The 16,034-nt window shown below is 34.3% G+C and overlaps 1 protein-coding gene across 1 annotated transcript in view; it reads right to left on the bottom strand.

Annotated features, from left to right (window-relative positions):
- Window positions 1-264: 264 nt before the first annotated feature.
- Syn1 (Syntrophin-like 1) overlaps window positions 265-16,034 on the bottom strand; it is a 257,348-nt gene continuing 241,578 nt past the window's right edge. The window contains exons 6-8 of the mRNA XM_072907314.1: window positions 8,934-9,148; window positions 7,207-7,424; window positions 265-6,819 (exon numbers count right to left, since the gene is read on the bottom strand). Of these exons, the coding sequence (XP_072763415.1) occupies window positions 6,727-6,819; window positions 7,207-7,424; window positions 8,934-9,148 (526 nt within the window). The 3' untranslated portion in view covers window positions 265-6,726. The remainder of the gene's footprint in view (window positions 6,820-7,206; window positions 7,425-8,933; window positions 9,149-16,034) is intronic.

Genomic DNA, 16,034 nt, shown 5'->3' with positions numbered 1-16,034 from the left:
ATGTATATTGATTTCTCCTAAATATATACCTACCTCCGAAAGCTTCTTAAGATTTCTTGATTTTCTTCTTTATTACGAATATATTGATAATAAAATATTCGTTTCTTTAAATTATTGAATATGTGTGTTTAAATTTTAATTTAAACATTATCTTATATAAATAACTCAAATTTATTTTTCTATTAATTAATTAGTTTTCAAACTTTGTAATATAATAATTCTATTAAGCCATTAATATAAATCCTTCCTCTCTACATAAAATATATAATCGAATATAATAATTATTGTGAAAGTTGAAAGTCACTCATGGAGAATTAAAGAGAAGAAATATTTAGAAATCCACATTACAATTCGGGCATATATATATATGCTCGATTCGATCAATTCGACATTTTATTAACAACTGCTAATCTGTTATAATTCCTCTATTTATTATTTATTTATTTATATTAAAAATAATAATACTAATAATATACAGTAATAAGTGATTTTAAGAAATAGAACAAAGAATAACAACTCATTCGTTGTTCTAACCGTTCTTGTTTATTTGGTAACTCATTGAAATACAAATTCGCTCTGTAAAACTTAGGGAAAATAAAACGGAAATGGGCTCCGTCAACGTTCTGGCAACGACTCGCTCGAAATTATTAGAAAAATAACGCATTTCACGCGCGAACGAATCCGTTAATAAAATTCTCGATGTTCAACTTAGTTTTGTTAATAATGATCATGTTAATAACTCGTTAATAGTCGCTTTATGCGCCTTTATGCGAGTTGCGCTCCATCGATCCGAAACGGATGCATTAATTTACCACCGATAGCCTCGCCCCATTTTCCTCGGTGCCAAAGATTTGATATTGCATCACTAGCACGCTCAGAAAATATTCATAAAATATTAATTGGTCTCTTTACATAAACATTGTTTGAGTATTTTTAAAATATTTTTTTTTTTATAATTATTACACATATTTTTTTCTACATAAATCATTTAATGCTGTACATAAATTTTCTATATATAAATAATTTTACTGTTACACAGAACGCTCTGAACGTAAATCAAATAGAATTAATCGTCAAATTTCAATCTAATTTAATTATAATCTTTTAATCTCGAATTATTATAATATATATATATATATATATATAATTAGCCTATTAGGACAATTATTGTAATATAATACATAATGCGGTATAATATAAATTTTGATAGATACAAATAAACGAGCGGTCTCTTGTGTAGCGGCGATTTTTGTTAAATAATTTATGTACATAGATGAACCCGCATACGGGTTGCAAACCGCGAGAGTGATAAAAGATCCTTCCGGTTTCGGCTCGAGGAGCGCACGGAAAGTGACAAATGGGCACAATCAATATTACATGACTTCGTTGATATGTCTACTTAATCTCGAAATCTTATTATTGTACGTCCACCCTGTACAACACTCAACAATCTCGACGGGAGACACTCGTATTTATTTTTTATTTTATTTTACTTTACTTTTTTTCCCTTTTTTTTTTTTATACAGATCAAAAAAAAGAGGCTCACACAGACCTTCGTAGCACAAACGCCAGGCGATTTTTCGCGTGCGACAGCGAAATTTGCGAATATGTTAGAAAAATTTGTATCTCGGTAGTTAATAAAATATTATTATTATTATCGTCGTCATTTATTGTTCGAAGGTTTTGCCCGTCAGTTCCGTTCTGTAGCCTCGTGAAACTGCAAGATGGCTATGCGGGCATTAACCCTGTGACAAGACCCCGCATGTCGCGGTGGTTACCCGTTTCATGTCGCTGTCCTAAGTAGACGCATTATTATTATCATTATTATTATTATCATCATCTCGTTATTATTATTTATTAAATATTATTATTAATAGAATAGTTAAAAATTAATTACGCATAGAGAAGGACAGTACCGAGGAGAAGTCGAGAAATTTGGTCATCTTCGTATTCTCCGAGAATGTATTGAAAGCGGAGAGTGCAAACAAGTTGCTGAGAGAGAAAGAGAAAAAGCTTACTGTTCGATAAGATGATTTGTTTTGCGATAAATAAATGACAGCGCGAAAATGGCCAGTGGTTATTTTTGCACCGATATATAGTCTGGGAAAGTACGATATATCGGGCACGGTCCGATGTGCTATAAAAGTCTGTGAGGAAGCCTTCATTCTTACATTCTTTCGTATCCTCGTGTCAAAGATAACTCCAGATGCCTGATTTCCTCGTTTCGAGATAATTTAAAAACTTCGGAAATATATATGTGTGTGTGTGTATATATATATATATATATATATATATATATATATATATATATATATATATGATATATTGTCGAGATGGAATGATGTCCTCCAAGTTTTTGGAATATCGACTTTTTAAAATTAAAGATAGATTCTCAATCGCAAAGTCGTGAAATCAAAATAGAAGATCCTTCATTTTTTTTTTTTTTTTCAGAAATTAAAAGCATACATAATTTGTAGATTTGGTTTCCAAGGATTTTGCAAATCCTCCTTCCTTCGAGGAATCAGATTTACTATAAATTCTTACATCATCTTAATTTATAAAATTTGATTTATACTTTATTTAGATGTATATAAATTGCTGAGTTTTTTTTTAATTTCCTAACATTTTATATATTTTATGTAAACATCAGACCGTAAATTATATCTTAAAATTTAATTAAAAAGTTAAAAGTAAGTCTATTTAAGCAGAGAGAAATATCGCAATGAAATGAGCTTCAAGATTAATGTATAGATATATAAAATCAGGATTTGAAAAATGCTTTGATTATATCCTCCAATAATCTTCATTCTATTTTTATTTTTCGAGTAAAAATCTCAGATCCTTGGAAATCCTCGCAATCTCATTCTCTGTTTATCTCGCTTTATAAATTTTTTATTCTTACATTTTTTTCGAGCAAAATATGACATGAACAATCATTCAGGTAGACTATTGCTTTTGAGAAACAAAAAAATCAGGCTTGCACACATCGACGCTTTTTTTTTGCTACTTTAAGTTTACCTGCATTAAAGAATATGAATATCGTACAAAACAACTAAAATGGCCGCCCATTGATTTATCAAGGAACCTTCTGTTTCGAGCGTTCTCTTTTTCTTTCATATAGAGTTTTGTCTAAGTCGTAAATAACGCCAAAGTGGTTCAGAACGACATTTTTGGCGATCCATATACTATCTAAAAGTTTGCCCGACAACGGCTCTTGCGCGGATAATATTAAAAAAAAAACCCCTATAGGAATTACAACTTGTGTTTCGTGTGTTAAAATCTAAATCTTCACGAATCATATGCTATAAAATCCACCTTTTTTGCATCGTCCTTTTAGATTTAATGTCAACATACTCGGTTCCCTCGATCCCGCACGCGAAACTTTCTTCTTCGATTTTTTTCTTTCCTTCTGAAGAAAAAGACAATCGTCTTACTTTCTCCTTTATTAAATTACAAATCTTACAAATATTGCTTTCGCACGTTCAACTTTTCGCTTTTGCGAAAAAGCTGCAGAGTCTTGCAAATATATATTGCCGAATTTAAGGGGAGGGGGGGGGGAGCGGGGGGAGGGGAAAAAAAGAAAACGGATTCTCTTCTCCGGAAGACGAGAAGAAAGATCCGGAACGTAAGTCAACCTCGATTTCCGCCCCGCCACGCCTCGTCCCGTTCACGAAACGGCCGCCAGGAGGATATTTCCATTTTGTCTGGCTGGGAGATCGATGGCGATCGCCTCTCGAGTACAATTCCGAGAGGAGGTATTTTGGCCGTAGAAACGCGCGCGGAAGGATATTCCAACTTCCGCGAACTCACTCGAGGCGCTTTGACTGTGGGCAGGCGGGGTGGGGAAGGGGGATGGAGGGGTTGGGGGGGGAGTGACATAAATATCGCCTTACCGAAACGAAACACGTTATCTCGCGGAAAGTTCCCCGCTGGAAGATCAAGAGAGTAAACTCCTTAAGTCCTTTCCAGGTGTTCCCAACTTCTGGCGGACTTTACTACCGTGTGACGCGCGTAATTTTTTTTATTCTCGAAAAAACGAGAGGGAGAGAGAGAGAGAGAGAGAGAGAGAGAGAGAAGCTCACCAGATCCACCAGTGTAAAATTGAAGCACGTGATAATTTTGCTCGGCTTATAAATCGCTCGCGATCAATTAAGAGAGAGGAGCTCTTTTTTTTTTTTTTGCAAAGTAACGCGCATGCGCAAGCGCTAATTATAATTAACGATGAAGTATCAACCCCGAGTTCTCTCTTTATTTCCGTATTGCAATATACAATGTGTATAATACAGTTTGACGAAGCTTGGAAGCTTGGTCGGAATAATAAACAGATTCCTTTTTTTTATTATTATTATTATTCTTTCCCCGCTTCTCTCTCTCTCTCTCTCTCTCTCTCTCTCTCTCTCTCTATCTATCTATCTCTTTTTGTTTTATGCCTTAGGCAAGTTTCGAGGAATGTGTACCTTGCAAACTTTCGAGGAAACTGAAGGGTCGAATACCAATGAGCGGCTCATTGCTGGATAATAATGACCGTGTTCTCATCGCGCATTTAACGCCAAAGTTCTATAGTATTTTTCGCGTTGCATTTACAGAAAGATGGCAAATGACACTAACATTTTTTGTTTTATTACAGTAAAGTTCATCGCAAATGCATTTTATGCTGTAATATAATATCACGCGGTATCTTGAAGATGATTATATAACTGGTCGCTCGGTTTACGTCAAATGCATACAACGTGATATCCCGATGGGAGAGCTGGATATTGGATAGCGGTTGATAACGTTAACGTTATATGTACGGTGAAAACATAGGCCTTATCATGATAGCTTCTACTCTCGTAACGAGTATGTTACACGCTCTTCGCCTAAAAGTCATCTCGATCGTCAGAATTATCGCGATGTTTAAACGACAAAGAGAAATTTCAAGAGTTTCTTTTTTTTTGTTTTATGCAAAATATGTATTTAATACATAAGAATAATTTAAATCTGTTGAAAATTTATTTAACCAAATAGCACGGATATTGACTGAATAAAATGTCAATATGTTTGTGTGCATGCGAAACTTATCGGGTTACAAATATCTCATCTGTACATTGTTACATTGATTTACGAATAATATTACTAAAAGTACTAAAATAAATTGATGAAATTAAAAATAGCGTTTTGCCGTTAAAATATATCGTGATTAAATTATATTGGTTTGATTGAATTAATTAAGTTAAAAATAAATCAAAATATTTATGTGCCGTAAAATTAAATTCCTAAAACGTATTCATTTTGCGTAAAATATTTATTTCGCAATATTTCTTAAACAAGATATTATATTAATGAGATTCATCATTAAAATAAAATTTAATTTAGTAAAACATTTTTTTTCGGAAATATCATTAATATATTTCTAACAATCATCGAAATATGATGATTTTATGCGATTTTATACATAAAATCATTATTTTCCAAAGTTCAGATTATTATCGAATTGCGTTTGAAAGCCGAAATATCAAAGTATAATAACGCGTCGTTTAAACAATCACGGTTATCTGATTTTCATGCTCGTTACAATAACCACATTTCGACATCCGACACAGGATCAGTGAATATTTATCGATAATCCGCCAAGTCAGTTCTTTTGCAATTAGTCTTATATATACTCTTATGATTAGGTAAATAGTTAATTATATAATTAGTTACTTAGGCGTGTGATTAGTGGCGTGGGTGTTCCTTCCTCACCCCTCCGCCTCTCTGTCCTTGTTGCGTGTCGTACTTTCTTCAATATATCGTCTCCTGGATGGCTTCGTGTCGATTATCGTTGGAAAAAAAAAAGGAGAAAAGGGACCGTCGCTCGATTTTTAAGGATCGTCCCGAGTCGATTTACCGTAATCGAGCTTCTCTTGAAGATTCTATATGGACTATCAAACTTATACACATATAGTCTTCTTTCCCTCTTACTTGTATATCTCGTGCCGAGTCCGAGAATTCTAGGATAGGTATGAAATTTGAATCGTTTTTAGAGTAACTTTGATAAAAAGGATTAGGCCGTTAAGGATATTTTTTTTTGAATTTTTAAAATCTTAGGTATTGAGTGAATATTTTTTTTTTTTTTTTTATTTTAGAGAGAAAAAGTTATTGTAAATATTTTACTGTAAAAATTTTGATATAATAAATGCGCAATAAATAATAATCGTCATTCTTGGAATGTTTAAAAATTTAAAAAAGAAAAAATCTTTTAGATTTGAAGGTTTTAGACTCGTAAATATTTATCTAAACCTCAAATATCTGATTCTTCGAACCTTCAATTTTCAGACTCTATATTAAAAAATAATTGACGATATTAAATATTCGAGGAACAAGTTATGTATTGGGATTTTTTGTTAGATTGATTCTCTCATTAGAATCCTCGGACTGTTATTTTCTCTGAATTCTTTGTCCTAATGTCAATCACTTCTAAATCGTTTACACCATTTTACTCTTCTTCATTTCAAGCCCGTCTCTTCTCCACATTTTAAAGTCGCGAAACAGAACTGTACGCGACGGGCAAGGGTGGCCCTTGCATCCCTTATACGTGCCTCGTAATATTATCAGACCTCGATAATATCGAATCCTCGAAGAGAGAAAAGCCCTTTTCTCTTTCGCGCCGTGATTCATTCCGGTTCAATGAAGAAAGACGCTGGTAACAGACCTGGTGGTGTGAGGGGGTAGATCGGGGGCCTCCGTGAGGGCCCCCTCGTGCCCCTATGCGCTCAGACCAAGCCGGTGAATCTTCGCCGAAAGGAAATTGTGCAGGACGAACACGATCGGTTTCGGACAGCTCTCCAAGTCCAGCTCCTACAACCAAGATTAAACAACATTTTTTTCAGTAACCGATGACATATCATATATAGTTTTTCAAGTATCTATAAGTCCAAAAAAAAAATAAGGAAATAATTTTACGACAAATCAGAATAATTCTAATCGTTTTTACTCATCGATAAAAAAAATTTTATATTAATTAAAAATGTAAATTTATTGGAAAATTCAAATCGTGCAACAATTCTATTTTTAAAGCAGTCTTATCGAATATCGTGGAAGATGTAATGGAGAAATTTGTGATTACACGAAGTGTCTTTTTTCTCATAATTCTCTGGTAATTTTGCATGTAAATTACAACGTTAATAAATTCCTCGGGAAAAAAACGTTAAATTCTTTCCGATGTTCCGAAATTCATGTACTCACAATTTCGCCGTCCTCGCCCCCAAAATCAAGCCACAGGAGACGGGCGCCGTCGTCCGCGGACATTTTCAATTTGTCGAAGGATCTTCTCCAGAGCGGCGTGGGCGGTGATCCAGGACTTACGCCGTTGCCGGCGGCGTTTCGCGTTCCAGCGGCATAAAGCGCGAATCCTTCCTCGTGGTTGACAACTAACTGACAGGCCTTACCTTGCCATGTGCAACCTATAACACATGCGATGTTATAAAATTAAAGTGACCTTTCAAAAAGAATGAAAATCCACATTCACAACTTAATACGTATAATAAATTCTAGTCAATTTAATATAGTAATATAAAACGGTTTTATATTATATTTTAATATAAATGTATAACTTTTAAAAACACACCAATTTTTAAAAGACATGAATCTGTTAATAAATGTCAGTTTGTTTTTTCTCAACAAAATTTGGATTAAATAAAAAATATTATAAAATAGAGCTATAAATTGTTATAAAATAATAATATAAAAATGAGCTATAAATATATAAGTTATAAATATATAGTTATATTAGAAATAAATACAAATCAATGTGAAAAAAATGAATACTTTGTTTTTTGCAAATCATAAGCAGACGGGAAAATAAAACCTAAAACTGAATAAACATTTTAAAAATGATTGTATTCGCCATCATGTATAATTATCAACTAAATACTGCAGTTTCAACTGAATTTCTTGCAGCATACTATTTCTCTTTATGTGACAGCCTTTATATATTTTTCATTTCCCATTTCTACCGCATATCGGTTCTTTATCATCGATGAGTTCGACGCGAGACACAAACAAAAAGAAACGCGTATGAAACGAGCGAGGCATTCATCTCGATTTATTATTGCTGTTCGTCGTTGCTGAAAAGAAATTAAAATTCATCAGACCGAGCGCAGAGAACGACGAGAGAGAGAGAGAGAGAGAGAGAGAGAGAGAGAGAGAGAGAGAGAGAGAGAGAGAGAGAGAGAGAGAGAGAGAGAGAGAGAGAGAGAGAGAGAGGGAGAATATAGATGTCGAGTATAGATATCATCCGCGTTGCTTTCGTAGAGAAAAAAAAAAAAATATAAAAAAACTCGGCCCCGCTATTTCTTGAAATATTTCTCATTCTCTCTCTCAGACGTACAATTTCAAATTTACATTTATCAATTCCATTCTTTCAATTTTTCGAGATTATCCCCACTTTATTGATTTTACTTTTTCATTATTTCAAAATTCCAGATAAAGAGAATATTTTAAAGATCTTTTAGTGCAATTTTCTAATTGTAAAATTAATTTTTTATTGCACATTTCTAACACTATTCACTCATATGAAGGAAAAACACAAAGCCACTTAAGTTTCAAGTGCAAGATTTACAAGTGTACTGAACAAAATTAAATATCTTTTGCTGAAATAAGTTTTTGAATTTGAAAAAAATTTTATCACTAAAGATTAAGTTATTATACATAATTTACAGATATATAAGAACAAAATTATCAAAGAGAGAATTAAAAAAAAAAAAAAAAAAAAAATCCTCGGGTTCTAAGAAAATTCCCTGAGAATTCCAGATTTTCAAATTTTCCCAGGAAATAGACACTTGTTCGAAGAGTCCCAAGATTTTCTTGCCTGGTCAAAGGCCAGTCTCTCTTCACGGAGAGTAGATATGAATAGAGTTATATGTATATTTTATTTAGTGAATTAAATATAATTAACATGCGAGGTTACTTACGGACAGTGTACTCCCGCAAAGAGTGAGCGGCCGCGTGACATCCCTGAACGATCGCCCTTGCCCAGGCCGCCAGGTCTCTTCGGGTTTCAGCTCGTAAATGATGCGTGATCACCCCGTCGATCGTGCCAACCCGGACCGCGAACGTCGCCCCGTGTTGGGCCGAACCGCTACTGCTGCTCGCAGCTTCGTTCTGTCGCGTGGGAGAGGAGACCAGTCTGAAAACAGACGATTCGAGTCTTTTAAGTTTTAGCCCTGGACTTTTAATAGACTGGATCCTCGAAAGCGGCTAATTTATTATTGATCATCGCTATCGCTCACGCAATTCGGCATTATCGACGTTATTTCAAGTCGAACGGCCTCTTCCGGCCCATTAGACGTACGGCGTATTAAAAAATCGAAGCTAAGAAGAGGGTCAAATTCCATCAGTCGGGAAAATCGCGACTCTCCAGGAGAGTGTCATGACGAGAGGGGGTGGAAGGGGGACGGGGGGGGGAGAGGTTGGGAAGAGGGTATAAAAAGCGTCGACCTTTATTCGAAACGATCGAAGCCCTCGCCTTGTAGCGAGTCACGGCATGGATTCATTCCCGTCGTCTCTTCATCCCCCGCTCTCTCACCCTCTCTCTCTCTCTCTCTCTCTCTCCTGGCGGGTGGGTAGGTAGGTAAATTACCTCGTCATCCGGCTCGCCTCGCTCGTAAAATCGTCGCGGCTTTATTGCATGTGGGACGAAGCTGCACAGCGTTCACCTCCCCCCCCCTCCCGACACGGGTCCGGGAACGCGTATCTCCAAACCTCCCCCCCTCCCCTCGGTCCCCCTCGATCTCCGCGAATCCCATTTCCCACCCACCCCAATCTGCCCGCTGACGAATGGTCCTGACGTTCGCGAGCCCGCGCGCTAGATTTATAGATTTTTCCGAGGGACACTGGCGAGCCCCCCCTTCCCCCTCTCACCTGTCCCATCCCGCTCTTTCTCTCACCGAAAAAAAAAAAAAAAAAAAAGAAAAACAAAGAGCGATAGAAAGAACATCCCTGCCGTACAATGGAGGACAGAAAGAGGACGCAAAAAATGGCACACTTGGACTGGAAAAAATGCATACTCCTGGCATCATTCGACGTGCCTGACAGCCCCCTCCCCCCCAGAGCTTTTCTCGCATCCGTGCTAATAGTTGACCCATCGTATGGAGATGCAGTTGGCTTTTCGAGATGCGTTGAACAAGGCAAGGTATTTTAAAGCGAATGACGTTTTGTATCGTGTGTCATGTATATGTAGTTAGAAAGGTTTTTATTTACATTCTTAAAATTACATTATATTCAAAGCAATTAGAGGAGCTGGAACAAATGTAGATCTGTCAAAAACTGATATATACTGTTTCCCAAGTTTGGATATTAATAGAAATTGTTTTAATACACTATTTCTGTAATAGTTGAAGAAAATGGATAAATAATACTCTAAATATATTTAATTGTAAAGACAAAGGGTGTCTATTCAAATCTTGTAAAAAAATGTCCTCAAGATTCCCTGATCTTTTAGATACTTTTGTTCAAAATTCCAACTAAAGAAAATATTTTTAAAATATTTTTGACGCAATTTTCTAAAATAAATTTTTTATTTTCACTCGAATTTTCTAATGTTTTTCATACAAAAAAGTCACTTAAAATTCAAGTGTTAAATTAATAAATATATTGAATAGCTTTCATTAAAATAAAAATTTTTAACTTTCATAATATTTTCATAACTGAAAAGATAAAAAAAAAATGTACTGCCCATTCAATATTTTATAAAGATATTGAATATATAAACAGAGATAAATATATAATAACTTACAGTATAAAAACAAATTTTTTAAAAAAATGTCCCGAGTCCCAATAAATTTCACAATTTCTCCAGGTAAAAAAATTCCCCGAAAATTCCCTTAGATTTTCCATATTTTTCCAAGAAGTATATATCGTGTATTTACATCGATTTTTTATCTTCACAATTTTTTATATCCTCTTTACATATTTATTCGTCCTTACGTATTATTTGACAGACCTTGAGATGGTGAAAGAATACCTTATTGTTACCGTTAATGTTCAAAATAATTCGATTTCACTCGACATAATGGATATTCATTGATCATTATCGCTAACGCGTATCACGAAGACGGTGGAAAAAAAAAATAAAGCAGTGGAAGCGCGACAAAAGAAAATTCCGATAAGCGGGAGGAAGCCCGGCGAGACAGCCGCAAACGGTAAATAAAAGCGTTAAACGAGAATGGATGCTCGCCGGCGGCCGTAATCCGACGAAAAAGCCCGCAGGAAGGAAAGAAAGTTTCCCTCGGGATAGCCGAATCACTTCCGGTTTGTCTCGCAGTAAAACTTCTTTAAGTCGGCCATTTCGCGCGCTTTCGCGTCGGGCCCGATACGGGCCCCTTCGACCGGAAATAGAGCCTCCTGACGTGTTCCGCTTCTTTTACGCGCTTTTCCATCAGCTTCCTCGTCTTTTGAAGAAAAACTTTGAGGCAACCATGTCTGAATGTTTGGCGAAAAAGAAAATGATTCAATAGCGACAATATAAAATTCGAGGAAAATTTTCTTTCCGCTAAATCTCTTCGGTTTATCAAATTACCTTAATAATTATTAGATATTAAAAAATTTAATAATATATTACAAGTGAGAGCTATACAGTTACGTAATTAAATTTTCTAACGAATTTTATGACCGAATTAAATAAGAGAGGAAGTAAATGGAAGGATATCGTATTTAGAATCAAGTTTGCCAAGCAATATCGACTAAATATGAATCATATTGACCTATGATAATATCCGCAAGTTGTTGCCTATTGTGATTAACTTAGTACCGTAACATCTGTATTTACTGCACAAACATAATAGTCAAGTTTAATTAGCAGCTTGAGCAGCATCGTCTCACACCGTTGGTCAACAAGAATAACAAATATATTAAATCGTCAAATAAATGTGATTCAACAGAGAGGATTGAAAAAAACATTTTTAATTCTTCTATATTCCTCCCAATTTATTAATTTATTTATTAAGTTTATTAAAAAAATATTTTAACATATACACACACACACACAGAAAGAATACCGATTCCTCAACAATGAATTCCAAACAATATTCTGCTCTCTTCTCTGGGATTTTTATTCGCGAGGAAATGATACTCGAAATGTGTGTATCATGTATAGCCTGCATATATATATATATATATAACGGACACGATAGAGAAACAGAAACGCGGGCTCGTAAGCTGCCACGAAACGATCGATGCCTGTGTTCCGGGCTTCCGGGTCTTTTTCACTTAAAATTTAAACGAGGCTTAGCTGGATCGCCGATCATTCAAACAGCGTGACTGCCTGACACCGCATTTAAGCCGCTCGAAAACGCCCAGCGGCGCCAGGCGCGCTCGTAGTTAAAAAAAAAAAAAAAAAAAAAAAAAAAAAAGAAAAAATGAACCTGTGACATTAATTTGCAACAATGACGCGTGGGGAAAAGTTTAACGCGATATAAAATAATGCAACGGGACATTTCCGGCGTGCTCGATACATATAACATTTACTCTTCGTAACATTTGCATTTTATTTTTCTGCATGTTTACAAAGAGGCACTCTTGCATCATACATTAAACGGTAATAGTTTTTACATATATACGCGTAACGTTGTGATATAAATTTTACATTTATTACAATTTTAAACGTGCAATAAAAGATGAACGGTAACATTTTGCGTATTATTTGAATTTAGAGATATTTTTTTTTTCACCCTTGTTTCCCGAATTTCAAAAATTTTCAATATTGTTTCGATAAAACTATTGGTAAAATTACATTTGAATGACTTCCGTCCAAAGTTAATTGAAGAGATCTGGTTGCTGGTTTAATTACGTTAAAATTAAGTCAATTGTAGTTTTCTCAAAAAATCAAATAACAGTCTTACCAAAAGAATATGTATCTGAAGCTTGATATTAACTTTATGAAACATCGTATATATATATATATAAAGGATATAGTCAAAGCGGGATAGAAAAGAAGCATTTGAGAAAAAAGATCTGAAAGAATAGAAGAAAAATATTCGAGACAAGAAGTAAATGTTAAGATTTAAAATGTCAGCTTTTCTTTCATCCTCAAAAATTAAAACGTAAATATGGTAATTTTTTTATTCTTTAAATTAAGCTCCTATTCATTTAATATTTAATTAATTTTCTAATGTAAATCAATTTTGATTGCATTTATATTTGCCTTATTTAATTTGTTTATTAATTTTAATTTATAAATTTTATAAATCGCAATGACTCAACTATATAATTTGCAAGTTGTTGAATTTATTATAAATAGACATAAACATATATTATAACATTTATTATTCAAATCATATTAATTCACTGCATCCTGAAGAATACATTTTCGCAACGCAATACGCATGTAAAAGCGTGCGACTCAAATGTCACTCAATCTTTCCAAAATAATAACGATCGGCAACGGAAATAGGATACTAAATCGCAGAGAATCCGATTAAGACCCGAGATCTTGTCATAACAAGTGACAATTTTTGATACGATCCTATATTGACATTCACATTCTCTCAGTCACAACAACTATATTTAGTATTTATCGCGTCATCGAGAAATTTACTGTAAATTATCAATAAGCAATCTCGGCAATGCCAGTTATTGATGCAAACTCGAGAGAAGTGTATTACATAATTTTGTCCGTCCTTCAAAAATAGTAATATTAAATAATATATTATATTAATAATTTATAGTTATGTGCGAAAATAAATAATATATATATTACTTAACATTATATATAGTTAATATATAATATTAAATAATATTTAGAATAATAATAGTGTCATAAATAAAATTATTGACGTACTATTAACTCTTTTAAAATTAATTCTAGCTATCAAATTACACGAGCTCTGCTGCACAAGGACAGATTTTTATCGACGATGAATATCGAAATGCAATCGAAATCACGAAAAATAAGTAACAAAGAGATGAGATGATCCGTCTTTCTCGGCCGACGCTGTGTCGATTTTTCGCAGAGTTATCGCCGTCCATAAAATCGAGCGCGTACAAATTGAGGAAAGGGGGTAGAAGGGATAGATCGCGCGCGGCTACTCTACTACATGCGTGGCGGCGCGTACGCACAGCTGATTCATTCAAGTGACTCTACGGGCGAGTCACGCGACGACGTGCAGTTGACAAGCTCACAATCAGTCACGTGAGTCGCATGACTTGTCACCGCGGGCAAACTCGGTCGTCCCTGAAAGAAACACATCATGAGCAAACTGTCATTGTTTATAAAATGTCGTGCAATTTGACAGCTGCAATTAATTTTAAAGAACTTAATAACTTTTATTGATAATACTCGGGATAAATAATACATCACTAACTTTCTTAAAATTTGAGTTAGCAATAAATAGATAAAAGTAATAAAAAATAATAATAAAAATAAAAATAACGAAAAATAAAAGTCATAAAATAAGTACAAAAATGTGCCAATTTTGTATTTTTTTAAACTTTCATTTTGTACATTAATTTTGAATACTTCTTATGTACTCAACTCTATTTTTTTTAAATATTATTCTGTCTCAAAACACATGTAAACGATCGAGAAGCCAATTCTCGACATTTGCGGGCGTGTCTTACATTTGTATGAAATGATTTACGTTGACAATTTATTCGCGGTGGAAATAGAAATCGATATAAGAAGCAGTCTTACATGAGCTCGAACGAGACCAATCGGGGAGGAAATAAGGGAAGGACGGAGCGGGGGAGAGGGATGAAGAAGGGTAGGACGTTATAGGAGAGGATGCGCCGCCGGGCAAAATCCTGAACTCGTTCCGAATATCGTACTTCGATTGCACGCGCGATCGGAAACTGTCGACGACACCTCCGATAATTAATGTCTACCCCGGAGGATTTAATTGATCCAGTTCACCGTTCGATTATCGAGATCTCATCTTTCATATCCCGTCCTACTTCTTCTTCCTCCGTCGTTTCCGCCTATCCTCTTTTTCAGCCGCTCTTATCTAGCCCTCATCCACTTAGTTTAACTCTATCTCTATAACCTTTAATTTACTATGGCGGACAATTATGAATCTTATTAAGCTAACGCGAAAACGGCGAAGACATGCTTAAAGACGTAAAGGAAAATTTAAAGGATGTACATACATATATATATATATATATAAGAAGGATCTCCTAGATAATGATTTAACAAATAATATATAATATTAAATAAACGCAAAATATTTTATTAAAAAATTTATATAAAAGATGGATTTAATTATTTGATGCTTTTTTATTCAAATAAGGTTTAATGAAATTCTTTAAAGTTGTAACAATATTTTCAAGCATTAAATTTAAAATAGTACTTATTTATTTAAATCTTTTAAAATTTAAAATAATCTATTAAAAAAGAATTTTAAATTTTAAATGTAATTCATCAAAAACCACAATAATTAATCTGTTTAATGCAGTTATTTTAGTTTATAAAAATTAAACAATGTAAAAAAATTATCAAAGTACATAAATAAATTATTAATTTATTCATTAATATTAACTATTCAACACAAAAATAAAATTAATAAAAGGCTGTAAAGATAAAACAATATACTCAAAATATTTCAAAAATTTTTATAAAATATTTCAAGTGTTTTTATATTTTATATAATATTTTATTTAAATAGTATTCTTTCTTTCTCTCTCTCTCTCTCTCTCTCTCTCTCTCTGAAAATTACTCAATCCCTTAGCAGAGTCGCAGAAAAAAAAACGAGATGAAATGTCTCAACGATAAATACTTAAATAAATTAAAAGTCAATTTGCCGCCAGTGAATTATTCTTGCAGTGAGAGTCCTGTGACGCGGAAGATTCGATGAGTTACGAACGCTAGAAAATATTTCTCCCTGCGGAATGTCTGCCGCTTTTTTTCCAACGTTCGTTTTCCCTGCTCTTTGAACTGGCTTTTCTTCCGGCTGCCGCGGAAAGGCGACCGTTTGTCACCGGACATCGTGAAGAGGAGAAACTGAGGGGAGAACGTTGGAGAAAAACAGAATTTGTGTGCCACCGAGAGTTGAAAGAGGGAAACAGAAGGAAAGATAGAG

This window comes from Anoplolepis gracilipes, chromosome 15 (genome assembly GCF_047496725.1).
Source record: "Anoplolepis gracilipes chromosome 15, ASM4749672v1, whole genome shotgun sequence".
Classification (NCBI taxonomy): Eukaryota; Metazoa; Arthropoda; class Insecta; order Hymenoptera; family Formicidae; genus Anoplolepis; species Anoplolepis gracilipes.
The sequence above is the reverse complement of the archived record's forward strand: the minus strand, read 5'-3'. Positions and strand labels throughout refer to the sequence as shown.